Raw genomic sequence first — 26,758 nt, 5'->3', positions numbered from 1 at the left:
CTTCCAGCGAAATTTACATTAGACCAGAAAACATGGAAGCTGTCGCTACATGTTGAAATGGTTGGCAACTCTACCAAAGGACAAGACCAAAGAACGTGGAGATCATCCCCACACTGAAATAGTTAAGAAATCTACAAACTAAAGACCAATTATTCAGGCTGCAGCTGTTTAAATACTTTAGTCTGGTAAAGGCATGTGATCTAAGAACAATGGTACTCGGAAAGATCCATTCTCAAGAACATACAATGGTACTCTGATGTATCCATTATAACAAGCTACAAGCTACAACTACAAAAGACAGATCTCTGGTGGACAAACCAGAGACTTTCTGTTGACAATCTATCCAGCAGACGGACCGGCGATCAGAGGGACAACAAAGGCATACACTCATAAAATATGTACTGTACATTGGATTTCTAAAATCCAAATGAGCGGTTGTTAGGGTGCTAAATATCCATATTTACGATGGACGTATTCAACTGTATGTATGCATGTATGTAGTGGGTTCATTTTGTTCTCCCGCTCTTTCTTATCGGTCCCCACCCCTTTACTTTGTCTACCAAGACGTCATATCGGTTTCGTCCACGAGGGACTTTTTCTTTGTATCATGTTAGTCAATGTATGGCCTACTGTGTGTGCTAATGTGATTTGATTAGTTAGTAAATAAATATTATACAAATTGGTTTATCGCCGATTCATGATTTATGTTATGGTTGGTGCAGATATCTAAGGGTTTGCGACGTTCAGGAATGAGACTGATGAGGTAACAATACATTAATAGAAGACTAATCGATAAGATAAAATAGTTAGTCGGGAAATTGCAACTCTATAAACAACATTTTCCCGTGGTGCCCCAACTTCCTAGTTAATTACTATTCTGTGATTTGTTTAATCAATAGTTATGGCAATAAGGAATAGTTACACAGAATGGATCTGATATTACAGTAGTGGTCAGCAGTTGTGTTCAGTAGATGAAGGCAGTAGTGGTCAGCAGTTGTGTGCATGGGGCAGTAAGTAACCTAGTGGTTAGAGCGTTGGGCCAGTAACCGAAAGGTTGCTAGATCGAATCCCTGAGCTGACAAAAATCTATTGTTCTGCCCCTGAACAAACTAACCCACTGTTCCTAGGCCGTCATTGTAAATAAGAGTGTTCTTAACTGACTTGCCTAGTTAAATAAAGGTTATATAAATAAAAAAAGTGTTCAACTATTTGTGTGATTGGGGTCAGTAATGGTAGTCAGTAGTTGTGGTCAGTAGATGTGTGGTTGTGGTCAGTAGTTGTATTCAGTAGTTTTGGTAGTTATTTGGTTATTAGCTGTGGTCAGTATTTTTGTTGTTGTGATTTAGTAGCTTTAGTTAGTAGTGATCAGTAGTTGTGTGATTGTGTTGCAGATTCTTTAGCCCTACAGTATGGATGTGGTCAGTAGTTATGGTCAGGAGCTGTGGTTATGGTCAGGAGCTTTTTTACATTTATTTTATATTTCACCTTTATTTAACCAGGTAGGCCAGTTGAGAACAAGTTCTCATTTACAACTGCGACCTGGCCAAGATAAAGCAAAGCAGTGCGACAAAAAACACAGAATTACACATTGGATAAACAAACAGAGTCAATAACTGTCACGCCCTGACCATAGTAAGCTGTTATTTCTCTGTGTTGGTTGGGGTGTGATGGTGACTTGGGTGGGTCATCTAGGTGAATTTGTATGTCTATGTTGGACTGATATGGTTCCCAATCAGAGACAGCTGTTTATCGTTGTCTCTGATTGGGGATCATATTTAGGCAGCCATTTCACCTTTGTGTTTCGTGGGATCTTGACTGTGTAGTTGCCTGTCTGCACTATTTTGATTAGCTTCACGGTTCGCTTGTTCATTTTGTTGGTTTGTTCGGTGTTCATTCATTAAAAGAGAATGTACGCATACCATGCTGCGCCTTGGTCCAATTACTATGACGAACGCGACAATAACACAATAGAAAGATCTATATACAGTGTGTGCAAATGGAGTAAGGAGGCAATAAATAGGCCATAGTAGCGAAGTAATTACAATTTAGAAAATTAACACTGGAGTGATAGACGTGCAGATGATGATGTGCAAGTAGAAATACTGGTGTGCAAAAGAGCAAATAAGTAAATTAAAACAATATGGGGATAGGTAGTTGGATGGGATATTTACAGATGGGCTGTGTACTGCTGCAGCAATCGGTAAGCTGCTCAGCTGTGGCATCAGTATTTGTGGTCAATAGTTGTGTGGTTAATTAGTTGTGGTCAGCAGTTATGTGCTTGTGGTCAATAGTTGTGTGGTCAGTTTTGTTGTAGTCTGTTGTGGTCAGTATTTTAGTAGTTTTGGTCAGCAGTTGTGTGCTTGTGGTCATTAGTTGAGTAGTTCAGTAGTTGTAGTCATTAGTTTTATTCAGTAGTTGTGTTATTATGGTCAATTAGTTGAGTGATTTTGGTTCAGTAGTTGTCGGTCCATAGTAATTGTGGTCAGTAGTGTGGTTGAGGTCAGTAGTTGAGTGGTTGTGTGTTCAGTAGTGTTGTCAGTTGTGTGGTTGTGGTCATTAGTTGTGTGGTGGTCAGTAGGAGTGTGGTTGTGGTCAGTAGGTGTGTGGTTCAGTAGATGTGGTCAGTAGTTGTGTAGTTCTGGTCAGCAGTGGTCGTTATCAATAGTGGTTTAGTAATTTGTCAGTAGTTGTGTTGCAGGTTCTTTGAGACCTACATTATGGACGTGGTCAATAGTTGTCATCAGTAGGTGTGTCACTATGTGCTCTCCAACCGTGTTCCAGGGGTCCTAGATCTATAGGCTGTTTGGAGTCATTTTGCCACTTTAGTTGCGATATAAACCTTTTTAAAACATACAGGCCTATGGCCAAAGACAGATGTGTGCGACTGATTTGAAAAAGTTTTTTTTTTTTTTAAAGGTATGTGCCATTTCTTGCCTTAGAGGCTGCACACACTGGGCATCATTCACAAATGAAAATACATAATTCACTAATGAAAATATTGTCACCCATCAGACTATTGTCAATTTAATCTAGTCTTTAACTATACTGTCATGGCCAAAAGTTTTGAGAATGACAAATATTAATTTTCACAAAGTCTGCTGCCTCAGTTTGTATGATGGCAATTTGCATATACTCCAGAATGTTATGAAGAGTGATCAGATTAATAACAAAATCCCTCTTTGCCATGCAAATTAACTGAATCCCCCAAAAACATTTCCAATGCACTTCAGCCCTGCCACAAAAGGACCAGCTGACATCATGTCAGTGATTCTCTTGTTAACACAGGAGTGAGTGTTGACAAGGACAAGGCTGGAGATCACTGTCATTCTGATTGAGTTCGAATAACAGACTGGAAGCTTCAAAAGGAGGGTGGTGCTTGGAATCATTGTTCTTCCTCTGTCAACCATGGTTACCTGCAAGAAAACACGCGCAGTCAATATTGCTTTGCACAAAAAAAGGCTTCACAGGCAAGGATATTGCTGCCAGTAAGATTGCACCTAAATCAACCATTTATCGGATCATCAAGAACTTCAAGGAGAGCGGTTCAATTGTTGTGAAGAAGGCTTCAGGGCGCTCAAGTCCAGCAAGCGCCAGGACCGTCTCCTAAAGTTAATTCAGCTGTGGGATCGGGGCACCACCAGTACAGAGCCTGCTCCGGAATGGCAGCAGGCAGGTGTGAGTGCATCTGCACACACAGTGAGGCGAAGACTTTTGGAGGATGGCCTTGTGTCAAGAAGGGCAGCAAAGAAGCCACTTCTCTCCAGGAAAAACATCAGGGACAGACTGATATTCTGCAAAAGGTACAGGGGTAAAGTCATTTTCTCTGATGAATCCCCGTTCCGATTGTTTGGGGCATCCGGAAAAAAGCTTGTCTGGAGAAGACAAGGTGAGCGCTACCATCAGTCCTGTTTCATGCCAACAGTAAAGCAGCCTGAGACCATTCATGTGTGGGGTTGCTTCTCAGCCGAGGGAGTGGGCTCACTCACAATTTTGCCTAAGAACACAGCCATGAATAAAGAATGGTACCAACACATCCTCAGAGAGCAACTTCTCCCAACAATCCAGGAACAGTTTGGTGACGAACAGTGCCTTTTCCAGCAGGATATGGCCCAGAAGTTAATTGACAGCATGCCAGAGCGGATTGCAGAGGTCTTGAAAAAGAAGGGTCAACACTGCAGATATTGACTCTTTGCATCAACTGCATGTAACTGTCAATAAAAGCCTTTGACACTTATGAAATGCTTGTAATTATACTTCAGTATTCCATAGTAACATCTGACAAAAATATCTAAAGACACCGAGGCAGCAAACTTTGTGAAAATTAATATTTGTGTCATTCTCAAAAACTTTTGGCAACTTTTTGATTTAGAATGGACCATTATTAGGAAATTTGATAAATAAATATAGCAGGCCTAGCCTTTAGAAAGCTGATGGGATCCTCTTTAAAAAAGAGCCCATTCAAACTGTCAAACTCATTACTACCAACGGTAATAAAGGCTGCCCGTAAAGGCTTTGTGGTACACTGATCTGCGCCCACATACCAGACTACATGTACATTCACATTAAAAAAAAGTGTATATGCGTCCAATGTTTTCAAGGCTTACCCGTGAGAAGAGCGTGTTGAGACAGTGGACTTTTTGTCTCTCAGTGACGTAGGCATAGTACTGGGTGATGCCCTTCAGAGTCAGTTCCTCCATCAGGTTGATCTCATAGGGCTTCTGCAGGTGCTTGGCCTGGTGGAGAGGGAGCAGAAAGGGAGGAGAGCGTGATGACAGAAAGGGGGACAAGAAAAGAGAAAAAAGGAGGAGAGAGGGTTATTGAAGTGCCTGAGGAAATCAATGCTAGGATAACTACACAGGTGCATGGGCACACACACACGGCTAGACCCTTGCAGCAACTTAAGACGAAACGGACATACAAGAACACCAATGCTTGATAAATAGTGCATTAAACTATTGTCAAGGAAAAATTGCATGAATAAATGAGGAAATAAACAAAAAATGTATTTGTTTAGATTGTTTAATTATACAAAACATATCCTTGACAAAACATAGGCCTATAGCCGTAATTTCATTCCCCTTGCAATGAAAACATTAGCGCATTATTTGTAGTAACTGGTTATAGTAATTAATATAGTCCGGTTATAGCTTCTTTTGACAAAGTAGAAACTTAAAAGATTAATAATATAACCAGCCAGGTGCACGGCTGAAATTATTTGCCGTATTCCTAAACAAAACCACCAGCGCATGAACAATTGTAAAGGATGAACTGCATAAATGCATTTGTGGAAATATATTCATGACAAAATTATTTGTTGATTGTACTGGAAAATGTAGTGTTACATGCATGCATGTATTTAGCATGAAACAATGTTGTCTTCCCTTTATGCTTCTGGCCCACAGTCAGCACACAGCTTCGTGGCTTTGTGTGAGCAAGCCCCACAAACAAAAAAACTGTTGCACTGAACAGTTTTCACGGGCCTCGTTTCATGTGCACCTGCCGCAGGTGTGGCAGAATCTCTCTGAAACGATTGAGTGGCATGGTCTCTCGGGAAAAAGTCCACCCCATACAGTGCATTCGGAAAGTATTCAGAACCCTTGATTTTTCCCCCCACATTGTGCTACGTTACAGCCTTATTTTAAAATTGATTAATTTGTGCTATCTACACAAAATACCACATAATCAAACAAAAACAGGTTAAGATTTTTTTGCAAATGTATTAAAACTGAAATTACTTAATTAAGTATTCATTTTGTTGAAGCATCTTTGGCAGCGATTACAGCCTTGAGTCTTATTGGGTCTGACACTACTAGCTTGGCACACCTGTATTTGGGGAGTTTCTCCCATTCTTCTCTGCAGATCTTCTCAAGCTCTGTTAGGTTAGATGGGGAGCGTCGCTGCAGATATTTTCAGGTCTCTCCAGAGATGTTCGATCGGGTTCAAGTCCGGGTCTCTCAAGGACATCGAGACTTGTCCCGAAGCCACTCCTGCGTTGTTTTGGCTGTGTACATAGGGACATTGTCAAATTTGAAGGTGAATCGTTGCCACAATCTGGAGCAGGCTTTCATCAAGGATCTCTCTGTGCATCTTTAACTCGACTCGGACTAGTTTCCCCAGTCCCTGCCGCTGAAGAGCATCCCAACAGCATGATGCCACCACCATGCTTCACCGTAGTGACGGTATTGGCCATGTGATGAGCAGTGCCTGGATTTCTCCAGATGTAACGCTTGGCATTCAGACCAAAGAGTTCAATCTCGGTTTCATCAGACCTGAGAATCTTGTTTCCCATGTACTGAGTCCTTTAGTTGCAATAGCAACTGTGTAACACTAATCAACAACAAAACAAGTGCACAATAATTTCCGCAGATCCAATGAGCCACCTAGTCCTGGGAGGTGAAGAGGTAGAGTACGGAGTTAAGTACCTATGAACCATCATGGACAACACACTCTTAATGCAAACACTCAGAACATCGATAAAAAAATGCCAATAACTGAATGTCAACACCAACTACACTGAACAAAAATATAAAACACAACATGTAAAGTGTTGGTCCCATGTTTTGGGCTCGCAGTGGCGCAGCGGTCTAAGGCACTGCATCTCAGTGCTAGGAGTCACTGCACACCCTGGTTTGAATCCAGGCTGTATCACAACCGGCCGTTATTGGGAGTCCCACAGGCGGCGCACAATTGGCCCAGCGTCATCAGGGTTTGACCAGTGTAGGCAGTCATTGTAAATAAGAATGTTCTTAACTGACTTGCCTAGGTAAATAAAAAAAGGTTAAAAAATATATATTTCATGAGTTGAAATAAAAGATACCAGAAATTTTCCATACGCACCAACAGCTTATTTCATTCAAATTTTGTTCACAATCCTGTTAGTGAGCATTTTTCCTTTGCCAAGATAAATCAATCCACCTGACAGGTGGCATATCAAGAAGCTGATTAAACAGCATGAGCATTCCAGAGGTGCACCTTGTGCTGGGTACAATAAAAGGCCACTCTACAAAGTACAGTTGTCACACAACACAATGCCACAGATGTCTCAAGTTGAGGGAGCGTGCAATTGGCGGGCTGACTGCAAGAAAGTCCATATAAGCCGTTGCCAGAGAATTTGATGTTAAGTGACAAACGTCATTTTAGAGAATTTCGCAGTACGCCCAACCGGGCTCACAACCGCTGACCATGTGCAACCACACCAGCCCAGGACCTTCACATCTGGCTTCTTTACTTGCAAGGTAGTCTGTCTGGGTGGCTGATCTCAGCTGATGAAACTGTGGGTTTGCTGTGGCTAATTTCCTTTGCTTTTTCCATGATGTCAAACAAAGAGGCACTGAGTTTGAAGGTAGGCCTTGAAATACATCCACAGATACACCTCCAATTGACTCAAAGTAATGTCAATTAGCCTATCAGAAGCTTCTAAAGCCATGAAATAATTTTCTGGAATTTCCCAAGCTATTTAAAAAGGCACAGTCAACTTAGTGTATGTAAAATTCTGACCCAGCGAAATAATCTGTCTGCAAACTATTGTTGGGGAAATTACTTTGTGTCATGCACAAAGAAGATGTCCTAACCGACATGCCGAAAATATAGTTTGTTAACAAGAAATTTGTGGAGTGGTTGAAAATCGAGATTTAATGACTCCAACCTTAGTGTATGTAAACTTCCGACTTCAACTGTGTCTATTTCACTGGCCACATTGGCGGGTGGTCAGGGTTCCAAAGTGCAAGCATGTCACCAGCATTTGTGAATAAAAATGGTCAAGTACGATCAAATTTAAAGTGAAAAACAGTACCAGTCCAAAGTTTGGACACACCTACTCATTCAAGGGTTTCTTTATTTTTACTATTTTCTACATAGTAGAATAATAGTGACGACAAAACTATGAAAGAGCACATGGAATCACGTAGTAACCAAAAAGAGTGTTAAATCAAAATAAATATTTGAGATTCTTCAAAGTAGCCATCTTTTTCCTTTGATGACAGCTTTGCACACTTGGCATTCTCTCAACCAGCTTCACATAGAATGCTTTTCCAACAGTCTTGAAGGAGTTCCCACATATAATGAGCACTTGTTGACTGCTTTTCCCTCTCTCTGCAGTCCAACTCATCCCAAACCATCAATTGTGTTGAGATTGGTTGACTGGAGGCCAGGACATCTGATGCAGCACTCCATTACTCTCCTTCTTGGTCAAATAGTCCTTACACAGCCTGGAGGTGTGTTGGGTCATTGTCCTGTTGAAAAACAAATGATAGTGGGGCTAAGCACAAACAAGACGTAATGGCGTATCGCTGCAGAATGCTGTTAGCCATGCTGGATAAGCGTGCCTTGAATTCAACAACAACAAATCAATGTCACCAGCAAAGCACTCCCACACCTCCCCCTCCATGCTTTCTGGTGGGAACAACACATGCCGGTATAATCCGTTCAACTACTCTGCGTTTGAATCATCAGACCAAAAGGACAGAGTTCCACCGGACTAATGTCCATCGCTCGTGTTTCCTGGCCCAAGCAGGTCTCGTCTCCTCATTGGCGTCCTTTAGTGGTGGTTACTTTGCAGAAATTCGACCATGAAGGAGCGATTCACAGTCTACTCTGAACAGTTGATGTTGAGGTGTGTCTGTTACTTGAACTTTGAAGCATTTATTTGGGCTGCAATCTGAGGTGCAGTTAACTCTAATAAATGTATCCTTTGCAGCAGAGGTAACTCTGGGTCTTCCTCATGAGAGCCAGTTTCATCATAGTGCTTGATGGTTTTTGCGACTGCAGTTTTCCTGATTGACTGACCTTCATGTCTTAAAGTAATGATTGACTGTTGTTTCTCTTTGCTTATTTGAGCTCTTCTTGCCATAATATGGACTTGGTCTTTTACCAAATAGGGCCACCTTATGTATACCCCCTACCTTGTTACAACACAACTGATTGGCTCAAACGCATTAAGGAAAGAAATTCCACAAAATGTACTTTTAACAAGGCACAATTGTTAATTGAAATTAATTCCTGGTAGAGGTCGACGGATTAATCGGCATAGTTTTCATAACAATCGGTAATCTGCATTTTTGGACGCCGATTATGTCCGATTACATTGCAATCCACGAGGAGACTGCGTGGCAGGCTGACCACCTGTTACGCGAGTGCAGCAAGGAGCCAAGGTAAGTTGCTAACTAGCATTAAACTTATCTTACAAAAATAAATAAACTTAACATAAATCACTAGTTAACAACACATGGTTGGTGATATTACTAGTTTAACTAGCTTGTCCTGAATTGAACATAATCAATGCGGTGCCTGTTCATTTATCATCGAATCACAGCCTACTTCGCCAAATGGGTGATGATTTAACAAAAGTGCATTCGCGAGAAAATGCACAATCATTGCACCAATGAACCTAACTATTAACATCAATAACTTTCTTAAAATCAATACACAAGTATATTTTTGTAAACCTGCAAATTTAGTTAAAATAAATTAATGTTAGCAGGCAATATTAACTAGGGAAATTGTGCAGCTTCGCTTGCGTTCAGTGCAAGCAGAGTCAATGCTTCGCGTTCTTAGTAAAAATATAAAATACTGCATAGTATGTATTATTTCTTACACTGTTACCCCAGGAAATCTTAAGTCTTATTACATACAGTCGGGACTGGAAGTAAGAGCAAAGTCAACTTACCAACATTACAACCAGGAATAAAACTTCCCCGAAGTGAATCCTCTGTTTGGACCACCACCCAGGACAATGGATCGGATCCCAGTAGGCGACCCAAAACAACAGTGCCGCAGAAGGGGCAGACAGAGTGGCCTTCTGGTCAGGCTCCGTAGACGGGCACGTCGCTCACGAGTATACTACTCGCTATTGTCCAGTCTCTTGACAACAAGGTAGACGAAGTTCGAGCAAGGGTTGCCTTCCAGAGAGACATCAGAGAATGTAACATTCACTCTGTTTCACGGAAACATGGCTCACTCGGGATACGTTATCAGAGTCGGTACAGCCACCCGGTTTCTTCACACAAATTTTATCAGCATATCGAATGCGCGACCCGGGCTGGCAAAATTCTAGAACATTGCTACTCTAACTTCCGCAACGCATACAAAGCCATCCCTCGCCCTCCTTTCGGCAAATCTGAACACGAGTCCATTTTGTTACTCCCAGCCTATAGACAGAAACTAAAACAGGAAACGCCCATGCTCAGGTCTGTTCAACGCTGGTCCGACCAATCTGATTCCACGCTTCAAGATTGCTTCGATCACGTGGATTGGGATATGTTCCAGTTAGCCACAGACAACATTATTGATGAATAAGTTGATTCAGTGAGCGAGTATATTAGCAAGTGCATCGTTGATGTTGTACCCACAGTGACTATTAAAACCTTCCCCAACCAGAAACCGTGGATTGATGGCAGCATTCGCGCAAAACTGAAAGCGAGAACCACTGCTTTTAATCATGGCAAGGCGACCGGAAACATGACCGAACACAAACAGTGTAGTTATTCCCTCTGCAAGGCAAACAAACAAGCTATGCGTCAGTATAGAGACAAAGTAGAGTCTCAATTCAACAGCTCAGACAAGAGATGTATGTGGCAGGGTCTACAGTCAATCATGGACTACAAAAAGAATACCAGCCCCGTCGGGGACACCAACGTCTTGCTCCCAGACAAATTAAACAACTTCTTTGCTCACTTTGAGGACAATACAGTGCCACTGACACGGCCCACTACCAAAAGCTGCTGGCTCTCATTCACCGCAGCCAACATGAGTAAAACATTTAAACGTGTTAACCCTCGCAAGGCTGTCGGCCCAGACGGCATGCGCAGACCAGCTGGCTGGTGTGTTTACGGACATATTCAACCAATCCCTATCCCAGTCTGTTGTCCCCACATGGTTCAAGAGGGCCACCCACAGAATTGTACATAATTATGACATGACATTGAAGGTTGTGCAATGTAACAGCAATATTTAGACTTAGGGTTGCCACTCGTTCGATAAAATACGGAACGGTTCCGTATTTCACTGAAAGAATAAACGTTTTGTTTTTGAAATGATAGTTTCCGGATTTGACCACATTAATGACATATGGCTCATATTTTTGTGTGTTTATTATAGTATAATTAAGTCTATGATTTGATATTTGATAGAGCAGTCTGACTGAGCGGTGGTAGGCAGAAGCAGGCTCATAAGCATTCATTCAAACAGCACTTTCCTGCGTTTGCCAGCAGCTCTTCGCAATGCTTGAAGCACAGCGCTGTTCATGACTTCAAGCCTATCAACTCCCGAGATTAGGCTGGCAATACTATAGTACCTATAAGAACATCCAATAGTCAAAGGCATATGAAATACAAATGGTAGATAGAGAAATAGTCCTATAATAGATACAACCTAAAGCTTCTTAACTTCTTGATGCACCCATCCCGTTAGCGGGATCATTTGTCAACATCCGCTGAATAGCAGAGCTTCAAATTACTAAAAATATTTACTTTTCATGAAATCACAACTGCAATACAGCAAAACACAGCTTAGCTTGTTGTTAATCCACCTGGCGTGTCAGATTTCAAAAAAGCTTTTTGGTGAAAGCATACCAAGCGTTTATGTAAGGACATCACTCTCAGCAGACAAAACATTAAACAGCTAGCAGCCAAGTAGATTGGTCACAAAAGTCAGAAAAGCAATAAACTTAAATCGCTTACCTTTGATGATCTTCGGATGTTTGCACTCACGAGACTCCCAGTTACATAATAAATCATTTTGTTCCATAAAGATTATTTTTATATCCAAAATACCTCCATTTGGTTGGCGCGAAAATTCCAAATAGTATCCGTAAAGTTTGTAGAAACATGTCAAACGTTTTTTAGAATCAATCCTCAGGTTGTTTTTACAATATATAATCAATAATATTTCAACCGGACTGTAGCTTTTCCAATAGGAGAGAGAGAGAGAGAAAATGTCTGCTCCAAGCTGTTGCGCATGCAAAATGCTGTTGGCACCCAGCCCTCCAATGACGGGATGTGATCTTTCTCGCTTATTTTTCAAAATAAAAGCCTGACACTATGTCTAAAGACTGTTCACAACATGTGGAAGCCATAGGAAAAGGAATCTAGTTGATATGCCTTTAAATGGAGCAAAGACAGGCAATGGAACAGAGAGCTTTCAGGATAAACAGCACTTCCGGGTTGAATTTTCCTCATGTTTTCGCCTGCAATATCAGTTCTGTTATACTCAGACAACATTTTGACAGTTTTGGAAACTTTAGAGTGTTTTCTATCCTAATCTGACAATTATATGCATATTCTAGATTCTGGGCCTGAGAAATAGGCAGTTTCATTTGGGTACGTTTTTCATCCAAACATCAAAATACTGCCCCCTACACTCAACAGGTTAACTGGGAATATTGAAGACTCATGTTAAAAGGAACCACCAGCTTTCATATGTTCATGTTCTGAGCAAGGATGGCACATATTGCACTTTTACTTTCTTCTCCAACACTGTTCCTGCATTACTTAAACCAAATTGAACATGTTTCATGATTTAATTGAGACTACATAGATTTTAATGTATTATATTAAGTTAAAATAAGTCATTATTACAAACATATATATACACACACACACACACACACACACACACACACACACACACACACACACACAGTGGGGAGAACAAGTATTTGTTAACCTGCAAAATCGGCAGTGTTTCCTACTTACAAAGCATGTAGAGGTCTGTAATTCTTATCATAGGTACACTTCAACTGTGAGAGACAGAAAAAACAAAAATCCAGAAAATCACACTGCCAGAGCCCTGCAAAATGACCTCCAGCAGGCCACAAATGTGCATGTGTCTGCTCAAACGGTCAGAAACAGACTCCATGAGGGTGGTATGAGTGCCCGACGTCCACAGGTGGGGGTTGTGCTTACAGCCCAACATCGTGCAGGACGTTTGGCATTTGCCAGAGAACACCAAGATTGGAAAATTCGCCACTGGCGCCCTGTGCTCTTCACAGATGAAAGCAGGTTCACACTGAGCACATGTGACAGACGTGACAGAGTCTGGAGACGCCGTGGTTCTGCTGCCTGCAACATCCTGATGCATGACCGGTTTGGCGGTGGGTCAGTCATGGTGTGGGGTGGCATTTCTTTGGGGGGCCACACAGCCCTCCATGTGCTCGCCAGAGGTAGCTTGACTGCCATTAGGTACCGAGATGAGATCCTCAGACCCCTTGTGAGACCATATGCTAGTGTGGTTGGCCCTGGGTTCCTCCTAATGCAAGACAATGCTAGACCTCATGTGGTTGGAGTGTGTCAGCAGTTTCTGCAAGAGGAAGGCATTGATGCTATGGACTGGCCCGCCCGTTCCCCAGACCTGAATCCAATTGAGCACTTCTGGGACATCATGTCTCGCGCCATCCACCAACGCCACATTGCACCACAGACTGTCCAGGAGTTGGCGGATGCTTTAGTCCAGGTCTGGGAGGAGATCCCTCAGGAGACCATCCGCCACCTCATCAGGAGCATGCCCAGGCGTTGTTGGGAGGTCATAAAGGCACGTGGAGGCCACATACACTGCTGAGCCTCATTTGACTTGTTACATCAAAGTTGGATCAGCCTGTAGTGTGGTTTTCCACTTTAATTTTGAGCGTGACTCCAAATCCAGACCTCCATGGGTTGATAAATTTGATTTCCATTGATAATTTGTGTGTGATTTTGTTGTCAGCACATTCAACTATGTAAAGAAAAAAGTATTTAATAAGAATATTTCATTCATTCAGATCTAGGATGTGTTATTTTAGTGGTCCCTTTATTTTTTTGAGCAGTGTATAAAACATTTAATATTAAATGTTTAAATAAATAAAATAAAAAAAATAAAAAATAAAAAAATATTAAAAAAATAATTAAAAATGTTTTTTCTAATTTAAAAAAAAAAAAAAATTTTTTTTTTAAAAAAATCGGCCAATTTTAAACGGCCAATTAATCAGTATCTGCTTGTTTTGGTCCTCCAATAAAATCTGTATTGGCGCTATAAAATCGGTGGTTGAGAGAACACCAAAAGTGTGCAAAACTGTTATCAAGGCAAAGGGTGGCTACTTTGAAGAATCTGAAATATATTTTGATTTGTTTAACACTTTTTTGGTTACTACATGATTCCATGTGTGTTATTTCATAGTTTTGTCTTCACTATTACTCAATGTACAAAAAGTCAAAATAAAGAAAAACCCTGTAATGAGCAGGTGTCCAAACTTTTTACTGGTACTGTAAATGCTATAGTAGCGGACTAAAGTATTTCCACCATTTTGTTTCATAGCTGGTAAATAAAAACACCAAGTCAAAGAACTATTTTGTTCACAAGCTAGGTTGTTTATCTATGCTCGAGTTTCAACTACTGGGAAAGAGATGACAACGCTTCTACTTGTCAGGATCAATCTCACAGGCACGAACCTCCCGCATTTAAAGGGGCAGGTGAACATTTGTCTAATCTGTTCTATTTTGGTTTAAAGACTCAGGTCACAATACATGAAATTAAACAATACACAACATTACTTCTTACTAGTAATACATTAAATTGTTTTAGGAACTTTACAAAGAACCATCCTTTTTTATGTTTTGTTGGTGTCATTTTAGAGCGGCTGAAGGACAAAAAAACAAATGTTATGCCCTGACTAACGCATTTCGCATTTATATTTGTGTTCAATGTACTACACCTGCCATTTAGAGTGTGCTGACTTTGGCTAATAAGGGTAACCTCAAGCAGGCTATGAACCTGGGGTCGAAGCTCTGTGGGCTGCAGTGCAGGGAGCTTCAGGGCCTCTGATAAACGGGCAAGGGAGAAGGCCAAGCGCATCAGGTGACCCCACACCACACACAATCTTGCCCAATGTTTTGAGCTGCTGTTCTCCGGAAGGAGATCACTGTTCAGCAAGAATAGCAAGATTTCCATGTAAATGGACAATAAAGTATATTTTCTAGTTACGAAATAGCAGAACAGAATGGCCTGTTGGTGATACCACATGGCTGCCAACATGTGGCACTACTCACCATGAACTTCTGCACGCTGATGGGGAAGGTGGCAGAGTAGAGTAGGATCTGACGACCCTTGGCCAGGAAGCTGATGATATCCTCGATGAGCACTACAAAGTCCTGAGACAACAGCTTGTCTGCCTGAGAAGAGAAAACATTCAAATGAGGCATTAGCAGAGTCACACAGTATTCTCAAAAAAAGTGTTTTAATCATGTATTTCTATTCATTTGCTACCACTGGTATGTAATTGATATTTAGCACTGGTTGCCGGGGAAATGTTACATGTAGCTCCTTTAACCTCTTTGGTAGGTTGATGAACCAGATGAGATTTGAAGGCCTTGATGAAGAATAGTGAGTGGCTCGTAACAAAATAGATCAAGAGGACTGATTCTCTGGAGTCATGTACAGTAGTTGATTACAGTCCGTGGTTCATGGACTCAGGTACCACATGTATTTACACACTAACCTCATCCATCACCATCATTTGGACTCTATCCACTTTGGCAACGCCCTTCTTAATCAAGTCTAGGATCCTGCCGGGTGTGGCTATGACCACATGCACTGAGAAAGAATCAGAAACACCATCATTACAGATATGGCATTGTGTACAGCTTTACGGTTTTGTGACTTGTTCGTATTGTACAGTGTGGTCCGAAATGATTGACACCCTCGATGAAGATGAGTAAAAATGACTTTCAAATAAATAAACAAAATACAGAGCTACGCTATAAAGAGTTGAAGTCAGAAGTTTAAATAGATTTAAACTCAGTTTCACAATTCCTGACATTTAATCCTAGTAAAAATTCCCTGTCTTAGGTCAGTTAGGATCACCATTTTATTTTAACAATGTGAAATGTCAGAATAATAGTAGAGAATGGTTTATTTCAGCTTTAATTTCCTTCATCACAATGCCAGTGGGTCAGAAGTTTACATACACTCAATTAGTTTTTGGTAGCATTGCCATTCAATTGTTTGACCCAAGTTAAATGTTGCAGGTAGCCAGCCTTCCCCAAGCTTCCCACAAAAGTTGGGTGAATTTTTGCCCATTCTTCCTGACAGAGCAAGTGTAACTGAGTCAGGGTTGTATGCCTCCTTGCTCACACACGCCGTTTCAGTTCTGCCCACAAATTCTCTATGGGATTTAGGTCAGGGCTTTGTGATGGCCACTCCAATACCTTGACTTTGTTGTCCTTAAGCCATTTTGCCACAACTTTGGAAGTATGCTTGGGGTCATTGTCCATTTGGAAGACCCATTTGCGACCAAGCTTTGACTTCCTGACTGATGTCTTGAGACGTTGCTTCAATATATCCACAATTTTCCTCCTCATGATGCCATCAATTTTGTGAAGTACACCAGTCCCTCCTGTAACAAAGCACTCCCACAACATGATGCTGCCACCACAGTGCTTCACGGTTGGGATGGTGTTCTTCAGCTTGCAACCTCCACACAATATCCCATAATGACAAAGCAAAAACAGGTGTAGAAATGTTTGCAAATGTATACATTTAAAAAAAAAAAAAAAGATGAAATATCATTTACATAAGTATTCAGACATATTCAGGGAATGATGCTACAAGCTCAGCACACTTGTATTTGGGGAATTTCTCCCATTCTTCTCTGCAAATCCTCTCAAGCTCTGTCAGGTTGGAAAAGAAATGTCGCTGCACCGCTATTTTCAGGTCTCTCCAGAGATGTTCGATCTGGTTCAAGTCCGGGCTCTGGCTGGGTCACTCAAGGGCATTCAAAGACTTGTCCCGAAGCCACTCGTGCGTTGTCTTGGCTTTGTGCTTAGGGCCGTTGTCCTGTTGGAAGGTGAACCTTCGCCCCAGTCCGAGGCCCTGAGTGCTCTGGAGTAGCTTTTTAGCAAGGATCTCTGTACTATGCTCCATTCATCATTCCCTCGATCCTGACTAGTCCCAGTTCCTGCCGCTGAATAACATCCCCACCGCATGATGCTGCCACCACCATGCTTCACCATAGGGATAGTGACAGTTCTCCTCCAGATGCGACACTTGGTAACCAGGCCAAAGAGTTCCATCTTGGTTTCAATCTTCAGTGACCATCGGGTTCATGGTCACCTCCCTGACCAAGGCCCTTCACCAATTGCTCAGTTTGGCCAGGCCTTGGTGGTTCCAAACTTCTTCCATTTTTTATGAGTGATGGAGGCCACTGTTCTTGGCGACCTTAAATGCTGCTGAAATGTTTTGGTACCCTTCCCCATATGTGTGCCTCGACACAATCCTGTCTCGGAGCTTCACGGATAATTCCTTCGAACTCATGGATAGGTTTTTGCTGACGTGCACGGTCAACTGTGGGACCTTATATAGACAGGTGTGTGCCTTTCCAAATCATGTACAATGAAATGATTTTACCACAGGTGGACTCCAATCAAGCGGTTGAAACATCAAGGATGATCAGGTGCATCCTATTTCCATTGAGCTCAATATTTCACCTCATAGCAAAGGGTCTGAACACTTATCTTACACAATCTGTTTAAAAGTTTAGGGTAACTTAGAAATGTCCTTGTTTTTGAAAGAAAAGCAAATCATCTGCCCATTAAAATAACAGCAAATTGATCAGAAATACAGTATAGACATTAATAATGTTGTAAAGGACTATAGTAGCTGGAAACAGCTGATTTTTAATGGAAAAATTGTCCAATTATTTATTTTACCAGGTAGGCAAGTTGAGAACAAGTTCTCATTTACAATTGTGACCTGGCCAAGATAAAGCAAAGCAGTTCGACACATACAACAACAGAGTTACACATGGAGTAAAACAAACATACAGTCAATAATACAGTAGAAAAATAAGTTTATATAATAAGAAAGAAAGTTACTTGTTTCTGGCCATTTTGAGCCTGTAATCAAACCCACAAATGCTGATGCTCCAGATATTCAACTAGTCTAAAGAAGGCCAGTTTTATTACTTATTTAATCAGAACAACAGTTTTCAGCTGTGCTAACATAATTGCAAAAGGGTTTTCTAATGATCAATTAGCCTTTTAAAATGATAAACTTGGATTAGTCCGTCATGTGTCACAGCATCAGCAGACTGAGCTTGTTGTCATTGCATCATCGGAGGGTGAGGGCTAGGGCCATTCCCTGCAGAAATGTCCGGGAACTTGCAGGTGCCTTGGTGGAAGAGTGGGGTAACATCTCACAGCAAGACCTGGCAAATCTGGTCCAGTCCATGAGGAGATGCACTGCAATACTTAATGCAGCTCGTGGCCACACTAGATACTGACTGTTATTTTTGATCCCTCCCCCTTTATTCAGGGACACATTATTCAATTTCTGTTAGTCACATGTTTATGGAACTTGTTCAGTTTATGTCTCAGTTGTTGCATCTTATTTTCATACAAATATTTACACATGTTAAGTTTGCTGAAAATCAACACAGTTGACAGTGAGAGGACATTTCTTTTTTTGCTGAGTTTAGATATTCCATAAAAAAAAAAAAAGACGTTTCCATTTACTTTAGTCATTTACAACATTAACAGTGTCTACACTGTACTTCTGAACAATTTGATGTAATTTTAAATGGACAAAAAAAATAGCTTCTCTTCCAAAAACAAGGACATTTCTAAGTGACCTCAAACTGTTGAAAGGTAGAATACACACATGTAAAAATGTCTAAAAACCTATTTTGGCTTTGTCATTGTGGAGCAATGTGTGTAGATTAACGCCGTAACGTAACAAAACGTGGAAAATGTCAAGGGGTCTGAATACTTTCCAAATGCACTGTATTTATCACAAGGTTCCATTGTTGGTATTTAGTAACGGAATGTGATGCTGCTGTTGGGTAATTACCAGTCTCGTCCAGGCGCATGATGTCATCTCGCAGGTTGGTGCCGCCCGTGGTGGCCATGACCTTCACGCCGCCCAGGTGCTTACTGATCTGGATACTGATCTGGCTAACCTGCAGGGCCAGCTCACGAGTGGGCACCATCACAATGGCTTGGGAGAGAGGGAGAGGTATAGATAGGGCAAGTGTAAGACAAATGTGATTTGATAGAGTAGTAGGAGTATGGCTCCAAACAGTGACCATTTAGTCGCATTTTGCTACCCTTTGACTTGACTGTGTGAGCTAAACTGTCCAGTCAAGGTTCCCTCTAAGCACCAGACTGAACTTCACTCAACTTTCCAGAGTTTTCCTCATCAACATACCGAAACAAAATTAACTATGCAATACCAAACATGCAAAACTAACTAGGCAAGACATTTTGATGTAGGCAGGACGCATCGGAGTATGATTTTATTACATTGACAGACTCAGCCCGTACTCTACACAGACCGGTGCGGTATAACCATCAGAGCTGCACTAGGCCTATATGCAAATAGACTATTGCCATATATGGATCTCCGCCATTTACCTTGAACTGTTTACAGCATGAGCAGTCGTGAATAGATGCGCTTGTTTTGAGATGTACACATTTTGTTCATATTCTTTTCTAGTTAGTGAGTTATTAGCCCAGTTATAGATCATTTGTAGTCAGCGATAGTGGAGTGATGGCTTCCTACTAGAGCACAAAATATGTACATTTCTAGACATCTTTGAAAAGCAAGTCAGGTAAAGATTTTTGTCTTAAAGGGGCAGTGCAATATTTTCAGACAGGCTTGAATAGGCTAAGTAGCCAATAGGCAGAGGGTAGCATAATTTGTCTGATTCTCTGTGATAATGGTATGGGAATAATAATGCATTTTATTTTGTAAAGTGGTTTCCTGCATCAAACAACATTTTCAGTCAACTCCTTGTCTGAAGGACAAGTGGATAAACAGGTTAATGTCAAGCCCTGCATGTTTTTCCCCCAAAAGTCTCATAGAATGTAGGCCAACATTGAACACCACAGATTTGCTGCTAATGTAGGCTGAATGATAGAACCATTATTTCCATGTTAAAATGTTATGGGATGCATTTTCTCCATTGTTTTTGATGGTAGGCCACTCTGGTAGGCCTAGATTATGATCAAAAACACAAAGTAGTCTACTTGGCCACAGTTAAAACTAACAAAGCGGGTACAGCCTCAATGTTCACAGTAAACACGTGCTGAAGTTGAACAGAATTTCCGCAATGTTAAAGTTTGCGCTCAGCAGACATGAAATTTGCTCGGTGCTGAAATTCTTTTGAAGGAACATTGTGTTCAGTGCTCCCATATTTCATTGAATTATGACCTAGAATTACTAACAATGGTAATTAGGTATGCTAAAAATGATATTTTCTGTGTTGGAATGGTTTGGGCATACCCCAACAGAATGGTGTGGGCACATACCAGTCATAAGGTATTAATACAAGTGTCCCGCTGATTGGCCAGCTCATCCGCCTCAGGAGTATGACATTTATTTATTTTGTTTAACTAGGCAAGTCAGTTAAGAACAAATTCTTATTTACAATGACGGCCTACCCGGGACGACGCTGGGCCAATTGTGCGCCACCCTATGGTACTCCCAATCATGGCCAGTTGTGATAAAGCCTGAAATCGAACCAGGGTCTGCACTGAGATGCAGTGTCTTAGACCGGTGAGCCACTTGGGAACCATTATACTCCATTAAGAAATAGCAAGCATTTTTGAAAAAGTCTTTAAAAAAAATAAAAAATGTTTTTAAAAACTCCTCAAAAGTATTTTTCTCTCTCCAATGTATGCTTTGGCCACAAATATGAGTATAGGATGAGTCAACAACATTATCTGGGTATGACTTAACAGAATACGAACTTCTAAAGTAAGATTTTCACTGGACATTTACTTTAAAATGTTTTATTTGTCGGTGAGAGCTGCCCATTCTACATGGTCACCTCACTCAAACATGATTTGGTCAAGCAGTAAGTGCATTATGCTCATGATTCCTGTAATGAAAGTGTCTGCCCTGACGCTCTGCCTGTTTCCCTGGGGCCCGCTGCTGTGATGATCAACCCACTTTCCCTACCTCTCCCACTTTGCTCTAGGGGGAAAAAAAACATTTTGATTGTATAACATTTAAAACTACAATTGCAGGAAAATATACTTGCCACAGTTGAAGAGAGGAGGTTCTCCGATTTCTGTAGGTATACGTTTTATTTCTCAACTCTCAATTTTTAGCTCTATGGCAACTATTTTATAAAGCTTTGGGATATGGAGTGTGCGAAATCCGCATTGGACATTACGAAAGCATGGGCCTGATTGGGTAGTAGGCTACAACTGCAAAGTTATTTTTAGGACATTAAAATGTACTGTTAAGCTTAATATGGCTACTACCAGTGGCTATTATATTTAAGTTAGCTATCTAGCTAATGTGTTTTGAGTTTCCACTTACTCAAGTGGTGAATTGGACCCAAATAAAACATGCCTATAATTAGTGTACACAAATTCATCTATATTTTAACAGTAAAATGTAACAATAGCCTAATTGTCAACCCAAAATGCATGACAACAACTGGATTACGTTCTACATCAAAATATCTTGAATCACGCATTCCTGCTTAAACATAGATGAAACATAACTTGAATACCTTTTCAGTAGTCTATAACACTTTAATAAAGCACTGTGAATGACATAAGACTATTGTTGTAGTAGACAAGTCGAGTATAAAAGGAGAGAAAGAGTAACGTGAAGAGCCTTGACTCACCCTGTATATAGTCCTTCTTCAGGTCTATTCTCTCCAGCATGGGGATGAGGTAGGCCCCACTCTTCCCTGTTCCATTCTTGGCTCGGGCCAGGATGTCTCGTCCTGACAGGGCTATGGGAATGCTCTCCTCCTGAAAGTGACAAACTCTGGTTTAATGGAATTTTATCAAAAAAGATCTAACTACAAAAGCTAAGTCCAAAGACTTCAGTTATAACTCAAGATGCAGTCCGGGATCTTAAGCTCAACAAATTTGCAACATATTGTACACATTTTTGTGGGAGGTAATACATCACACGAAATGGATGACGTAGTACATCATTGGATGACATAGTACACACGCTCGAGCACCACTTTCAAAACTACCTGCTGAAATTATACAAAAGTTCTGGAGCATCTTTATAGGCATCAGAATCAGGAGCCAATTTACAGCAAGGGAATCCCCCAGTTTCAACAGGTCATCTTTGGGCAGAGACTCTCCCAGTGAGTGTCGTACCTGGATAGGGGAGGGCTTCTCCCAGCCCATCTCAAAGATGCCCATCAGGAGCTCCCGTTTCAGACAGTAGTCCTCAAACTCATTTCCCTTAGTGGACGTTACATCCTGGGACACAGCAAGAAAGAGGTTAGACAACAGAAGTAACAGACTTGATTAAAATGATACCGGGAAAATCCATGAGCTAGTGAAAAAGCATGCTGCATTGTACCATGACTTACAGAGGTTCTGACCCTGGTGTCTTTGGGAGGGAGCTGTAGGCTCTTTTTCCAGTCATCTCCAAACCTGACAGAGCAGAAGAGAGCAATTAAAAGAACACCTGCACTACTGATTTCTAAAACAGAATCTACTGGGTCATCACTTCTAAAACCTGGTATGAAGGTATAATAAACTATGAGCAGAACACAATTGTTTCAGTCACTGGGTAAAACAGGGGTGTGAGAGAAATGTGTACCTAATCCCAGTTCCCTCCTGGGCAGCACCCGCTTTCTGGGATGCACCTGTGGCCTCGTCTGACAGAGAGCCCAGGACGAGGGGTCCTGATTGGGGAGAAGCCGGTTTAGGAAGCCCCCTAAGCTGCCCGTTCTGCTTGTTCAGTCCCAGGACGACAGGACCAAGGTTCTCTGTTCTGGCAGCTGCCATTTCCGCTTTCCTGTTTTTATTCTCAAAATATTAATATTTTCTGTTTTTTTGCCCCCTTAAAAAGCCTCTTCAAAAGTAGATGAGTCTAATAAAGCATTAACAAATATTATCTTGTTTTTTTGTCCAAAGCTTTTACAACAGAAGTCTGTCGTTTTTACATATATATGTACGTGCAGTTCGGTCCCCTTCAACAGAGTTTACTGCCGTATGAAAAAAAATAGCATTTATACAAGAGCTCTCCCAAATGAAGAGATATATGCATTCAAATGCATAAATATACGGCACCTGCACACAATATAGAACATTATATGTGAACAATAATCAAAGTTTAATTCCTGCAATAGAACTGCTATTTGAAGCGGGGGAATAGCATCTGTAATATAAATCTTTGTTCAAACGTACATTTACATATTTTTATTTCCTTGTTTTGCATCAAGTCCATTTGAATTGCTCAACATCGATGTCCTTTGTACAAATATTTCATCAAAATAATAATGTTCTTATTGTTCAACATTTGTTTTCCACTCTGTCTGTATATGTCCATCCACGTGTTAAAGTAGTTTCCTGATGTTGAAAATCAAACAAGGGTAACTGTAGTCCAAAAGCAACGCAGCTTTAAGTTCCCCTTGGGCTCCTTTCGGTCTGTCCCCTCTGTTCCAGGTGAGTCTCCCTCCTCTCTCAGCTTTTCTGTCAACGTGTGTAGCTGTGTGTGTGAGTGGTGGTGTATTCAGCAACTCAAACCTGTTCCACCTGACAGGAAGAAGGAGAATTTGATTTTAGAAGTAAAGTCAGAGTGAATACTATATAAGCCCTAGACTAGCTTTAAAACTGCATAATACAATGTAGAATAGATGCACAAATGTTATATTCAAATCCCCAACTACATCATGTCAAAAATGTATTTGGCGTAAAATTGCTTTTCTAGTGTTGGCTTGGTGGATCAGTCTGTTGTGTACTCCAACCCATTGGTGTACTGCATGAGCACATAGGAGTTGCCTACACTACAAGCAGTATGAGCCCAGACAACAGGAGAGTAACGTTGGGCGATGTCGTCAACAACGTGGGACTACTTTATAGACGTAATCACTTGCGAACTTTGAAGTTACTTTGAGGAAATTAGCTAACGTTAGCTAGAAGCACCTTAACTTAAATGAAAGTGAATTGCAAATGTATGGACAACAAAACACGTCACCGTCTTTAGCTAGCTAGCTAACATTAACGAACAGGGATGTCCTTATCGGTCAAATAAAGGTTTAAAAAAGACAGCTAATGTTACAAGTCAGTTGTTAGCCAACTTATCTCAATTGTGCCAACTGCAAAAAGTAATTCAAACCTGACTAATAGCGATTTGACGCTACAAAATGCCATTTATCTGGCCAACTTGAGAGGAAGGTATTTAGTTAGCCAGTTAACTTATATTACTAGCTATCTAATGACGTTAGCCACATAGCTTTGACATAAACATGCAAGTCGGCTAGTAAGTTAAGCTATCTGAATAATCTAAATAGTAATTTAGTAAGCCATCTAGGTATCGTTACATCACTGATGAAAGGGGTTATTATAAACTAGCTAGTCAGATAACTTGGATGGCTTGTGCATTGGGCTGTCGTTTTCCATGTCTGAATGTTAGCTGGCTGGCTATATTATCTAGCTGACAAGCTAACGTCGACTTTATCAAATCTGTATAATACTAATTGAATAGAACACCACGAAGTACTCACCTTTCTCTCACTTTGATGTTATATATCATAAATGTTTGCGGCAGATCAATTACTTATGTCACTGTTAGATTAAATTCACTCCATATAAAACGCTAATTCAACATGGTCTCCTCTCTTCATCACCGCCTTCTTCTTCTGTGGTATCATGGCGGTCCACAAACCAACGTTTAAAGTGCATGCCGCCACCTACTGTGCTGGAATGTCGATCAATCATGATCAGACCAACTATGTACTACCTACCATGAAAATAAAATTCTAAACCAAATAAATCCCCAACACCACCAATTACAGCACTTAACCTTCACATTGCTTCTTCATTCATTCCTTGACCCTCATCCTCCCACTCCATGTCATCAGATCTGACACCCATCTTGTTAGCATTCCAACACAGCTGTTGCTTCCCTGATTTTTTTCTCAATTTTGTCCGCACTACTCGCCACGATTTCCGATCTCCTACTTAAGACATTTCAATATCCCAGGGCTCCCCTACCCTATTGTTGTTGTTGTTGTTGATAATGATGATGATGATGATGATGATGTTGTTGTTCTTCTTCTTCTTCTTCTTCTTCTTCTTCTTCTTCTTCTTCTTCTTCTTCTATGAGGTTTAACAGCAGTTGGCATCCAATATGTTGCGTTACCGACACCTACTAGACTGGAGTACAACTCCCTTGAACTTTGCTTGAAAAATAAATAAATAAACAAATACCCTACCATCTAACACTACACTCACCAAAAAAAATACAGAAAATAAAATAAAAAATAATATAAAAATAACACCACCCTACTCCACTATGAAAATCTAGTTAGTCCTACCTCAGGCCAATAACCTGGACACCACCACTTAACACACCCTGAAACTCTTCTGATGTCTCGCACACCCAAGTCTCGCACACCAAAATACCTCTGTGCAGCACCACCACAACCTCAATTTTCTACGACTTTACGTTCCATCCCTGCAGTACAGCTCACCGTGCTTCTACATCTGCATTGCTTGCTGTTTTGGGTTTTAGGCTGGGTTTCTGTACAGCACTTTGTGACATCGGCTGATGTAAAAAGGGCATTATGAATACATTCGATTGATTGATTGATTGATTGATTCAGTTGATAACCGTTACTATAAATGCAAAAAATCCAATCATACTGAAACGTATATCACTTGTTGGCCTATCCCTCTGTTCTGGTATAGATCTACTGCTCACACCACTCCTCTCAGGATCCCTCCCCCTTGACCCATCTTCCTCTACTTTCTTCACTGCCTCAGCATATGACAACTTCTGCACTACTCTAACCCTGGAAACCTCAACCTGCCTCTCTCTCACCGGACATTTTTTTTTTTAAATTATTATTATTATTTTTATTTTACCCCTTTTTCTCCCCAATTTCGTGGTATCCAATTGTTTTAGTAGCTACTATCTTGTCTCATCACTACATCTCAGTACCTCGTGGGCTCGGGAGAGACGAAGGTTGAAAGTCATGCGTCCTCCGATACACAACCCAACCAAGCCACACTGCTTCTTAACACAGCGCGCATCCAACCCAGAAGCCATCCGCACCAATGTGTCTCTACCGGCCAAGCCCTCCCTAACCCGGACGACGCTAGGCCAATTGTGCGTCGCCCCACGGACCTCCCGGTCGAGGGCCGGTTACGACAGAGCCTGGGCGCGAACCCAGAGTCTCTGATGGCCACTGCGCCACCCGGGAGGCCGCCTCACCGGACATTTCTGATCCCCAGCCCCATGGGTACCCCTACAATTAACACATACCACTACTTTCCCCAATGCTACACATTCCTTTGTCTCATGCCCTTCTGCACACATGCAGCAGGCATGTCATAGGTATGTCATGTTTCTACATTTGAATATAAAAATTGATTTTATCAAACAAAACTACACTGCTCAAAAAAATAAAGGGAACACTTAAACAACACAATGTAACTCCAAGTCAATCACACTTCTGTGAAATCAAACTGTCCACTTAGGAAGCAACACTGATTGACAATAAATTTCACATGCTGTTGTGCAAATGGAATAGACAACATGTGGAAATTATAGGCAATTAGCAAGACACCCCCAATAAAGGAGTGGTTCTGCAGGTGGGGACCACAGACCACTTCTCAGTTCCTATGCTTCCTGGCTGATGTTTTGGTCACTTTTGAATGCTGGCGATGCTTTCACTCTAGTGGTAGCATGAGACGGAGTCTACAACCCACACAAGTGGCTCAGGTAGTGCGGCTCATCCAGGATGGCGCATCAATGCGAGCTGTGGCAAGAAGGTTTGCTGTGTCTGTCAGCGTAGTGTCCAGAG

At 41.2% G+C, this 26,758-nt stretch overlaps 1 protein-coding gene across 1 annotated transcript in view; it reads right to left on the bottom strand.

Annotated features, from left to right (window-relative positions):
* LOC110496082 (probable ATP-dependent RNA helicase ddx6) overlaps positions 1-24,896 on the bottom strand; it is an 80,468-nt gene extending 55,572 nt beyond the window's left edge. Inside the window, exons 1-9 of the mRNA XM_036952544.1 lie at positions 24,455-24,896; positions 22,546-23,483; positions 22,313-22,376; positions 22,095-22,199; positions 21,602-21,731; positions 18,811-18,957; positions 15,464-15,558; positions 15,015-15,137; positions 4,605-4,733 (exon numbers count right to left, since the gene is read on the bottom strand). Of these exons, the coding sequence (XP_036808439.1) occupies positions 4,605-4,733; positions 15,015-15,137; positions 15,464-15,558; positions 18,811-18,957; positions 21,602-21,731; positions 22,095-22,199; positions 22,313-22,376; positions 22,546-22,733 (981 nt within the window). The 5' untranslated portion in view covers positions 22,734-23,483; positions 24,455-24,896. The remainder of the gene's footprint in view (positions 1-4,604; positions 4,734-15,014; positions 15,138-15,463; positions 15,559-18,810; positions 18,958-21,601; positions 21,732-22,094; positions 22,200-22,312; positions 22,377-22,545; positions 23,484-24,454) is intronic.
* Positions 24,897-26,758: the final 1,862 nt, after the last annotated feature.

The sequence above is a fragment of the Oncorhynchus mykiss genome, chromosome 18, assembly GCF_013265735.2.
Source record: "Oncorhynchus mykiss isolate Arlee chromosome 18, USDA_OmykA_1.1, whole genome shotgun sequence".
NCBI lineage: Eukaryota > Metazoa > Chordata > Actinopteri > Salmoniformes > Salmonidae > Oncorhynchus > Oncorhynchus mykiss.
The sequence above is the reverse complement of the archived record's forward strand: the minus strand, read 5'-3'. Positions and strand labels throughout refer to the sequence as shown.